Below are 10,598 nucleotides of genomic sequence, written 5' to 3'. Positions count from 1 at the left end.
TATCAACGCGTTTGCGGATTTTTCCACTCCGCATCTCAACAAAAACAGGTCCGGTCATTCCCACCAGCTTCATTCCTACCACTGTTTGGTGTGAAGAAACACGAGGAAGGGGATTCGGTGGACCTCGCTACGAAACAGTCTCGACGAATCACTCATTATCGCGAAATCAAATTCTCAAGTGTTTGATCATCGTCCCCGCCGCAATGACGACCTTATCGGAAGGTTCAGTCATGATGAATCCTGTACCCTTGCCCTCCACGGCGGCCAGCATCATTGAGGAAGTCAAGGTCACGAAGCGTCCTCTCGGCGTAAGTCACGTCCCAAGCTACCCATTGCCGATGACCTCTTGATCTCGCGCTCTGCGCAAACCCAGCGTCTCCAAGATGTATCAGTCACTCATACCAAATTCGTCCACAGTTGGTAGAGATCCTTTTCGATCCTGAGAGCAGCTGCTTCAAGATTATTGCTTACAAGAAGAATATGGATCTTGTCGTGTCCATTGTCCTCAAGCTTGTGGAGGACAATAGATCAAAGCCTGAAAAGTTTGTCAAAGACCAAGAGAAGATTGACTTTACAGAGTATGATCATCTTCGGTATCCAGACTCCTTCGCTGTTATGCCGTTCCGCGCGATCAATCGCGACCTTGCCGTAATGGACTACCCGATCAACTTGGCCAAGATCATGGAGACTCGCGGCTGGAGCCGGTATGAAGGCTCGGACCAGTTCCGGAAAAGAACTGGCTGCGACATCTCATCCAACCTCGAGGGCACAACCATCTACCTGGGTGCTCACGAGGAAAAGAAATTGCAGCTGGCTCAGGAGACGCTCCGCATTATCATCGAGGACACCGTACGTATTGTTGCAAGCAAGAACGACAACTGTTGAACCCTAACAGCCTTTCAGGTGAAACAGGTGCAGCAGGAGCGCACAGCCGAGCTTCTCAAGTTCAAGTCCAGTGCTGATGTGACCACGAGCGTACCATCCAAGGTCGCTGCTAGCTTCTATCACAAGAGCCAAAATGGCTCACTTATCGACTTTGATCAGGATGATGCCCCGAATACCGCCACAACCAACTGGCTTGAGGACATTCACCCAGATGGCGCAGGCTCCTCAACAACGATCATGGATGCCTCTGTCGGTGCTCTGTCAGAACAACTTGACACTGTCAGTCAGCTTGCTGACAAAACGGGAGATCTCAACATCAGCCGCTCCAAGCAGAAGCATCACGGATTCAAGAACCAGACGGCGAAGAGAAAGAAGAGGTGGGAGCCGAAGCGGACGCCCGAGGAGCAACTTCAAGGTGCTCTCAACGATCTCATGAACGGCAAGGACGTCGCCCGCTTTCACTGGCCAGGGGCCGGCGTCTCGTACAACCACGTTAAGCAGGCTGTCGAAGCGAACAAGAACACTGCCAAGTCGGATGTACACCTGATTGACGTATGCACCGAGGACCAGGCAGCATTCGACTGCAACTATGCTGGCCTCGAGACGCTAGGTCAAGCGAACAAGAACAATTCCAAGTCGGATGTACACCTGATCGACTTATGCACCGAGGACCAGGCAGTATTCGACTGCAACTACGCTGGCCTCGAGAAGCTTGGTCAAGCGAACCAGGCTGCTCGCCCAAGGGCTGTACCTGTCACCATTGGGGACACAAATCTGATCGATATTGCGGAGAATGCAAGCAACGACAACTGTGAACCACGCAGGCAGGCTGCTGTTTCCAGTAGCCCTGTGCCAGATAACCTCTTGGATTAAGAGGTCGTTCCTTGCGTCGCCTCACTTTCAGGAACACTTGGTAATGGCAAAGCGGGGATTCGGCGTATGATGGGTCGCTGCTGGCGAGAGGCCAGGGAGAACATGGCCTTCCCTCGAGGCAGGTGAGAAATAAAGATGATCCTATGATCGGTGTGCTACTTCGATGTGAAAGGTCGTTGAATTTAACGTGATGATCGACGCTCAGTGGGGGGCCGTCCGTAGCCACCGCGGATTTTGTTTCGCCCCTGGAAACAACCGAAATACCCCTCCACCAAAAATCACAACTTCATCCACCATCCCACTAACAGCCAACGAGAGTCTGAACGCCATAATCTGACGACCACGCTCTGTCAGATTCAGCAAATAGTGCCACAAAAGCCACCGCCTACCCGCACAGCTTCCCTCTTGAATCATCCCAGTCAAACAGCTCACGCCCCGCGGCATCGGCAGCGACTCCCGCCCAAGATGGACCCCGCCTACCAAATCCGCACATCACCCTCTAAACATCGCGCCCTGCACGCAGCCCGCGCCCTCACCCCAGGCGCCCTCATCGCCGTCTTCCCCTCCCCAGCCGCGCGCCCTGCCACTCCCGCGCCGTCCTCCTCCCCCCTCCCGTCGCCGGCGCCGGCAACCCTCGCGCTGCCCCCCATGGCCGCCCGCACCACAACCTGCAGCAGCTGCCTCGCGACGCCGCCCACGCCGCGCCGCTGTACGGCCTGCAAGGCGACGGCCTACTGCGACGCCGCGTGCCAGAAGAGCCACTGGTCGTCCGTGCACGCGCGCGAGTGCGCGGCGCTGCGGGCGGCGGGCGGCGAGGGCGCCGTGCCGGCGTACGTGCGGATGGCGATGCAGGTGCTGCTGTGGCCTGAGAAGTTCGCGGCCGTCGAGGCGCTGCTGGATGGCAATGTGGACAGGTTCGAGGGGCGGGCGGAGGCGTGGGCGGGCATGGAGGTGCCGGCCAAGGTCATGGGGGGCTGGGTGGCTGCTGGGGCGAAGGGGAAGGGGAAGGCGGTCGAGGTGACGGAGAGGAGGGTCGTCGAACTGCTGTGCAAGGTAGGTTTATTCTCTTGTTTTGTGGGCGGAGGAGGTGCTTTTGGCTGACAGGCGCAGATCAAGACGAATGCGTTTACGAGGAGCGAAGCCGGAGAGGGGCTCTTTCTGGATACGACCTTGGCCATGGTGAACCACTCTTGCGTACCGAATGCTATTGTCGCGTTCAGTGGGCGGAGAGCGTTTCTTCGCGCGTTGAGAGATATCAAGGAGGGGGAGGAGATCGAGATTTCGTATATTGGTATGTATTACCCGTGAAGCCTAGCTGTACATGAACTTACTAGGACAGACTGCACTCAATCGCTTGAACATAGGAGAAAGGCGCTTGAGCTGTATTTCTTCCAATGCGTCTGCACGCGATGCAAGGAGGATCTCGACAACTACCAGCTCGCCGCGCGCTCCCCTACTTCAACCATCAAGCTCAACAGTTTCAGTGTTGTGCCAGCCCCACACAAGTATCGCGAAACTCACGGAGATCTTCAAGGCACCGCCCAGGCCGCCGGCCGGGAACGAAGGGTCTACGGAACTCTGCCCTCGTCCAGAGACTTCCCGTTGCCCGAGAGGCGGCGCCAGCTCATCCACTCATACGCTTCGGCCACGAATGGCGACTCGGACAGGTGGGCTATCGAGCCGACGAGCTACTTCCTGCAAGAGGCCTTGACCTACTACAAGTCTGTCGACAAGCCCGAGGCCGCGCTGGCCGTTGCCTCGCTGATTGCCGTCGAGAGCGACCCCTACAAATACGTGGAGCCCTTCCACGTCCAGAGGGTTCAGGGGCTAATGGGCGTCGCCAATATTCTTCTGGGCATCCCACCAGGGGGCGACGCGCTTCCCTCGTTTGCCCGACAGGTTGGGAAATACACCGATTTCCCGGCTGCCAAGTCGAGCGCCCTGTCCAACGTGGACTTCATGTCTCTTTGCCAGATGGTGCTGGTGCTCGTCGTCAAGTGGGCACCGCTGGGACACTCTCCGGAGTGGGAGCTCTATCTCCTGTACCGGGAGCAGCTGCAAGAGATCGAGGAACTCCCGGGACGGGACCGTGAGAACGGCATGATCAGGGCATGGGCTTCAGATCCCAGCCAGATGGCACAATTCTTTGATTTCGCTGTCGTCAAGCCGATGGCATTGCTGGCAGAGCTGGGGAAGGCGGTGCTGGCGGTCGACTTTGCCAAGGACAAGAACGTCTGTAATTTTTGAGCCTTGAACAAGTGCATCGTGGGAAGGAGAGTGCTTCTCGCAGTAGAGAAGATGGGATGTGACATGGACAGTGTGCGTTGAGTGGGCTGGCCGCCGCTCACGAGTTCTGCAAGGCATCTTCTGCTGCCCTTCGTTTCCATCTTCTGGCGACAGACATGGAGGAGCCTGAGAAGCAAAGCCAAGTTCAATGTCAAACGCTGGGACAGTCAAGGGTTCAGATCCACGTAGTGCTTGTCAGCTGGCTGGCTTGTAAGAGGGCATCAGAGGCCGGCCTCAGCCCTGAGGCTCTGGATAAGTTGCGTGAGAAGGAAGGCGCTAAGAAGTGCGCTAGAAGGCCGCACACCCCTGCCACCTGCCCCCAACTGGATCTGGGTCGAGAATAAGCAATCGCATCCCATTGTCGCCCCGTTGTACCTGCACTTTCGTCACTGCAGAAAAATTGCCCGTGCCTACCTTACCTCAATTCGCATCGTGCTTGCCTCCAACAAACATCCTACAACCTGCAACAACCACTTGCGCCGGCCTTGCCCTCAACACCCATGAGGCAGCCACTGCTCTAGCGACTCCCCGTCTCCCCTCGACTTCGCGCCCCGCCATCATGGGCAAGAACAGAAAGCAAAAGGCTGAGCGTCTCCAGCTCGAGGCACAAGCTGCCGCTCAAGCTGCGACAGCAGCTCTGAGCCCTGGCGGTATCGCGGACAGCATCGCCCAGCTCCAAGCAGCCGCCGCCGCCGCCGAGGCTGAGGCTGAAGCCAGCAGCAAGTTGCAAGGAACCACTTTGGCCCGCGAGAGCTCTGGCTCTGATCAGAGCGCGAGTAGTGGTGCCAGCCTCAAACGCGCCGCGCCCCACGACGACAACGATGGGGACCAAGACGGCGGTGGATGGCAAAAGGTGGAAAGGTCCAACAAGAAACTGAAGAAGGTGCCCAAGGAAGGCTCTTCTTCCTACCCTTCGATCGCTTTCGCCTCGTCGGCCAAGCTGTTTTCTAAGATCAACGTCTCCCAGCTACGCGACCTCTGCCTCTACATCTTCGCCGACGGCCCTGCGCCAACATGGATTGCCGTCCAACACCGACCCCAGTTCCGCAAGGTTGTCGTCCTCATGATACCCGGCCTCGAAGAAGCCATGTTCACCGGCAAGGTGGACTTTGGCACATACAACTCGGCTTCCACCAAGGACGAGGAGCGGACAATCACGACACCCGACGACTTTTACCCCCGCCTGCTCAAGTCCGACTACCTCCCCCCCGTCCTGCAGCCGTGGCTCGACATGTTCCCCCACCTGTGGCCTGTGAGGGCGCCCGGCGACGATAAGCATATGAAGCTGCACTCTCCCATGGGCACCTTCCTGACGGCGCCCCTTGCCAAGACCAAGGACAAGGGCGTCAAGCCCGCCAAGGAGCCCAACGGCTGGAAGAACGAACGAACGCGCATCACCGAATTCTTGGCCTCGGTTGATGAGCTCGAGGCCAACGGCCATCTTATTCATCCGGCCCTGATCGACGATGAGGCCAGACGCGCCGCGTTCAAGGCACCCGACGGATGGGTCGTCACGAGAGTCGACAAGCTCGAAGATGCTGACGTGCCCGAGGCAGAGGTCGAACAGGGCAGCGTCACAGCCGGCCGAGAATGCTTGGCTCTGGACTGCGAAATGTGCATGACGGGCGAGAGCGAGTACTCCCTCACCAGGATCAGCGTCATCTCCTGGTCTGGCGAGGTCGTTATGGACGAGCTCGTCAAGCCCGACAAACCCATTACCAACTACGTCACCCAGTTCTCTGGCATCACCGAAGCCATGCTTGCGCCAGTCACCACGACACTGCGCGACATTCAGAACAAGCTCCTCGACCTCATTACACCGCGCACCATTCTCATCGGACACTCACTCGAGTCTGACCTCAAGGCTCTCCACCTCTCTCACCCATTCATCGTCGACACGTCCCTCATCTTCCCCCACCCTCGCGGCCCGCCTCTCAAGTCTTCCTTGAAGTGGCTCACACAGAAGTACCTCAACCGTGAGATCCAGCGCGGCGGAGCCAACGGCCACAACCCTGTGGAGGATGCTCGCGCCTGTCTCGACCTGACTCGCCAAAAGTGTGAAAAGGGCAAGCTCTGGGGCAGCTCCGATGCGCAAGGCGAGAATCTCTTCCGCCGTCTCGCACGGGCAGGTACATCCTACAAGGCACAGGGCGGTGATGCAGCACAGGGTGGTGTCGTCAGCGGCAAGACAAGCGCCGCCGTTGACTGGGGCGATCCGTCCAAGGGTCCCGGCGCCGGCGCTACTCACCAGATCGGCTGCCGTTCCGACGAGGAGGTCACTGAGGGCGTCATCCGTGCCGTCCAGGGCGACCCCGACGGTGCCGAGATTCGTGGCGGCGGCGTCGACTTTGTCTGGGCACGAATGCGCGAGCTCGAGGCGCACCAGGGGTGGTGGAATCGCAACCGCGGCGAGAATGGCGGCACTGGGCCGCCCGACGTCGAGCCCGAAGCCGCGCCAGGCGATGGGAGGCCGCCCCTCGAGCGGTGCCTTGCGCGCCTGACGGAGAGGCTGGGGCGCATCCACGCGGCTCTGCCCAAGTGCACGGCCTTCATGATTTATTCAGGCTCTGGCGATCCGCGCGAGATGGCGCGCATGCAGGCGGTACATGCACAGTGGCGCAAAGAATACAACACCCCGGGTAAGAAGTGGGATCAGTTGAGCGTCAAGTGGACAGATGCAGAGGATCAAGCGCTCAAGAAGGCGGTTAGGCGGGCGAGAGAAGGACTGGGCTTCATCTCAGTCAAGTGATCTAAGGGCTCGGCGGGTGAAGAAAAGAAATCGCCGTAGCCTGGTCCGACAGGCGTGAGAGGAGGAAGAGGGTCGGTGGCCGGCCATCTCTGCGACGATACCCTGGGTTTGGGCTCAGCCGGCTTGGCTAGCCTGTTGGTTTTCTCTTGCTCTTGGTGAATGGAATAGCTGAGCATGTATCTCTCGTCATGCAGCAGAGGGTGGTTATGATCAATCAATGACATTACGACCAAGAATCTGCCTCCGCGGTGATACAAATACTATGTATATTGTCCAGCCTTGGGCTGTTGACGTGCCCCTCAGATGTCCGATGTTCCTGTTGAACGCGACAAGCCGAAGTATTGAGCGATGACAGGCTCAAGAGAATCGTCTCGATGGTACTTGAATAAAAACTCGTACCGCTTCGTTTCACATTCCCCAGCAGCACGTCTTGTTTTCATCCACGCCTGGACTGCACTTCCAACCCAGAAGATACCTTGACATCCTCGACCTTCTGGTGACTTTCCCGCCTGATGTGACCAGTACCCCAAGGACAGCAAAACGCAACCAGCAGATCTCGCCCCGGAGGAAGAAGGCGGAATCAACCGAAGCCCCCAACAATCTGTTCCCCCAACACCGAGAAGAATGAGGCAAGACAAGGCGAGGCAAGGCAAGGGAGTAACGGCAAAGTACCACGGCACATGGCACGGGTGGTTCCAGGCGCACCACACGAATGCGGCATCTCCGAAGGGGTGTGGGAGAAGCAGAATGATCGTCGAACTGATCTCATGTACATGTGAGAAACGTCCCGCGTCGGCGGTCAGTTGTTGGTCTGGCGGTAAACCAACAAAACCCCGCGCGCGAGAGAGAAGGAGAGAGAGACAGACTGTGTGTATGTGGTACCTCCATCAATGTGTGTTTCTGTCTCTCTCACACACACGCATTCACGCCGCTCAACTACCGAGACACTTTGCCTGCCCGATCTTTTTCGTCGGGATCCGCGACTTGTGTGTTTCAGGGAACATCTTCCGCGAGCCGTCCCCGAGAGACACCCTCCCGACCAACCGAAGATCAACATGTCTCGCAGTCGAAATGCCCGTGGTTGAGCAACCCCCGATCACGCAAGGCAGCAGATGACAGACAAGCAGGAGGGCAGGCAGACAGGGGCAGCAAAGAAGGAAGAAGAGTGAACGTCAGGCATCAATCATCAAATACACACGACATGATACGTGTGAACCGCAGTCCCCGAAACCTAAAAACAAGAAAAACAACAGCCAAAAAACGAGACGAGACCAGCCAACACCCGCTTCCAAGACATGTACCTGTAGACAACCCTTGTCGTTTGGACCTCGTTTGTTCGTCCATCCATCAATACATCCGCTCGCCGGACCATTGGCCCCGCGGTCTCACATTCTTGTGCGATCTATGTTCTCGGTGAAGACACCGCCGGTGCTGATCCACTGCTCCATCTCGTCGACGCCGATAAACCTGTAGATTAGTTAGTACACAAGAAACTTCAGTTCCAATAACCAACCCCATCTCGCCCAAAGAATGGGGCAACACAGGGCAGGGCGGATGGAGACTCACGACGTCAGTAGAAGCCTGGTCATGCTATCCAACTCGGCAGCCTTCATCGTCTTGGGCAGCTCCTCGACGAAGAAGTTCTGCACAATGTACTGCCGCCTCTCGCGCCACGCCGTCATAAAGCTAAGGGGCGAGTCGGCCTCCCACAGAAACTTGGACGACGTCCACCGGTGCACGGCCGCGAACTGGCTCGGGTCGGGCGGCTCGCCCGTGCCTATCGTCTTCAGCATGCTCACAATGGCCATGAACGCGGCGCCGAGCATGATAGTCCGCCGCACGCACTCGGCAAAGATCCACCGTTCCCAAGACCGTGGCGGCCTCTCGCGGAGCGTGCTCTCCTCGAGCAGCCACTGCTCAGCGAGGTTGTCGCGGTACCTTTCGAGGTCACCGAGCCAGTCCTCGAGCACGCCCATGTCGTGCTCCGCCTGCGCGCGTAGGCTAATATCGCCATCGAACATGCGGATCTGCTGGTAGATGAGAAGCGCTTGAGTGCGTGCCAACTTATCCATTGGCGTGAGAAACTGGGCCGGCACTGTCATTTCCAGCTGTGGCACCTGCGGCGCTCCCTCGTCCTTCGGCTGGCTCCGACCCGGCCGCCCGACCAGCTCGTCAGCAGCCTCACACAGCAGGCGGAAGGCCCAGGCCTTGTTGGCGTCGGTGCGGTTAGCGTATGCGGTCGCGACCGAGTATGCGGTCAGCATGGCGCGCGGGGTTTGGGCGCGGTAGAGGTGGCGGTGGACGAAGGGTGTTTCGCGCTCGCGGGCGAGCAGGATGGGGAAATCTTTGAAACTAGAAATCACGAAGCCGACGCGAGAACCTGGCTCGTGTATGGTCCAGGGACTTAGATTTGACTGAAAACCATGAGCGAACGTGTGATTCACCTAAGTGTAGGGGTACAGCGGAGAACATACACAGGATTGTGGCTTGCCACCTTCTATACTGACGGAATGGTAAGGAGTTCGGTCCAAAGGCGGCGGTGTCGCGAGGCGGACTGTCGTTGCCTTGGGAGCGTCTTGCGTGTGCCATAGTTGCATCCTGCCGCCTTCTTGATCGACAGTCATGTAATTCATCAGGTTGTTGAAATCAAAACTTGGCAAGTCGAAAGATAGCGGAGCATCGCTCAGCATGTTGACATCGTCAAGTAATGTGTCCATATTGGCCTGTGGGCCGGGTGCGCAGTCTGGCATGGGATCAAGGTCGTAGTCATGATCGGACTGTATCCCCATGGCATCGAGCTCCGTCTCCGTCTCCGTCGGTGAGCTGTCAAGGCCAGGCGGCATGGCAGCATCGGACAGTTGGGCCGCCGCGCGCTGACGAGCGCTTGCTGCAGGCGGAAGGTTGACGTAGAGACAGGAGAACCCCTTCTCGGCGCATCGTGTGCAGCGCGGAGTCCGCTTGTCGCAGCGGCGTTTGCTGCGGACGCAGGCGTGGCAGCTTTTCTGGCGGGACTTGTCTGTTGCGTCGTCTGTGGCACGCAGCCTCAGCGACTGTGGAGGTGTAGTGGTGGCCTCACTCATTGTTTCCGATCTGCTATGCAATCTGCTATGCAATCTGCTATGCAGTCAAGTGATTGGGATATGACGGCAAGGTCAGTGAAATGGACTTCGATGCTGAGGCAGTGCGTCAGGTGAAAGAAGCCCTTCATCCGGGCGGTCGGGGTCGATTGAGCGAGCAATTGGTAAGACGCAGAAGCGTTCGATGCACCGGCATTGGTGGGCCCAAAGTCCGCCGACACAAGTCCGCAAAATAACCGTCTTTGGCTGAAACTCCGCAACATCAAGGCCGGAAAGTCCGCCGCCTATGCCCCGTCGAGACCGAAGATCGGCTATCCAGGGCCTCCCTCATCTGCGGCCAGGCCAATCATTCGCAGACGGTGCCGGATCCCCGCCGCTGCTACTGATGGCGACAAGTCTGTTGATAAAGGGATAAAGGCCGTGGGAGCCACGGCGCTGGGGAGCCGACTTGCTGTTCGAACCAGGAGACCAACGAACGTTGAGCACCCACCAACCGAACCCAGCTTGGGGTTGCTTTTGGCCGTCCTGTCCACTTGAACTCTGTGTAGTAACGCAGCTCGATGGGCTGACTTGAGCATGTCGTACCACGATTTCTAAACCGCTTCCTGGCATTGAGCATCTTGACGCCATCCGTCCTCTTCCTCGGCGCCTCCAAGAACACGCCACATGAAGCAAACTCTCCATCGGCGTACTCGGTGCCGTCACCAACCAATATGCTGCCTCTCAGG

At 58.1% G+C, this 10,598-nt stretch overlaps 4 protein-coding genes across 4 annotated transcripts; 3 read left to right on the top strand and 1 right to left on the bottom strand.

The window, feature by feature from the left end:
* Positions 1 to 203: 203 nt before the first annotated feature.
* On the top strand, positions 204 to 1,758 carry VDAG_03296 (uncharacterized protein; the record flags this gene model as incomplete). The annotated part of the gene is made up of 3 exons (XM_009657161.1): positions 204 to 308; positions 418 to 849; positions 904 to 1,758. 3 exons carry the CDS (start codon positions 204 to 206, stop codon positions 1,756 to 1,758), a joined length of 1,392 nt encoding a protein of 463 aa, XP_009655456.1.
* Positions 1,759 to 2,223: 465 nt separating this feature from the next.
* On the top strand, positions 2,224 to 4,005 carry VDAG_03295 (uncharacterized protein; the record flags this gene model as incomplete). Its single annotated transcript, XM_009657160.1, has 3 exons — positions 2,224 to 2,811; positions 2,869 to 3,049; positions 3,098 to 4,005. The coding sequence occupies 3 exons, from the start codon at positions 2,224 to 2,226 to the stop codon at positions 4,003 to 4,005; spliced, it is 1,677 nt and encodes a 558-aa protein (XP_009655455.1).
* A 598-nt stretch (positions 4,006 to 4,603) lies between these two features.
* On the top strand, positions 4,604 to 6,793 carry VDAG_03294 (RNA exonuclease; the record flags this gene model as incomplete). The annotated part of the gene is made up of 1 exon (XM_009657159.1): positions 4,604 to 6,793. The coding sequence occupies one exon, from the start codon at positions 4,604 to 4,606 to the stop codon at positions 6,791 to 6,793; it is 2,190 nt and encodes a 729-aa protein (XP_009655454.1).
* Positions 6,794 to 8,178: 1,385 nt separating this feature from the next.
* Positions 8,179 to 10,174, bottom strand: VDAG_03293 (C6 zinc finger domain-containing protein; the record flags this gene model as incomplete). Its single annotated transcript, XM_009657158.1, has 3 exons — positions 9,268 to 10,174; positions 8,360 to 9,207; positions 8,179 to 8,260 (listed from the first exon to the last, which is right to left on the bottom strand). The coding sequence occupies exons 1-3, from the start codon at positions 9,871 to 9,873 to the stop codon at positions 8,179 to 8,181; spliced, it is 1,536 nt and encodes a 511-aa protein (XP_009655453.1). The 5' UTR covers positions 9,874 to 10,174.
* Between the last annotated feature and the right edge of the window lie 424 nt (positions 10,175 to 10,598).

The sequence above is a fragment of the Verticillium dahliae genome, genomic scaffold, assembly GCF_000150675.1.
Source record: "Verticillium dahliae VdLs.17 supercont1.5 genomic scaffold, whole genome shotgun sequence".
Classification (NCBI taxonomy): Eukaryota; Fungi; Ascomycota; class Sordariomycetes; order Glomerellales; family Plectosphaerellaceae; genus Verticillium; species Verticillium dahliae.
This window is presented reverse-complemented; position numbering and strand designations above follow the sequence as displayed.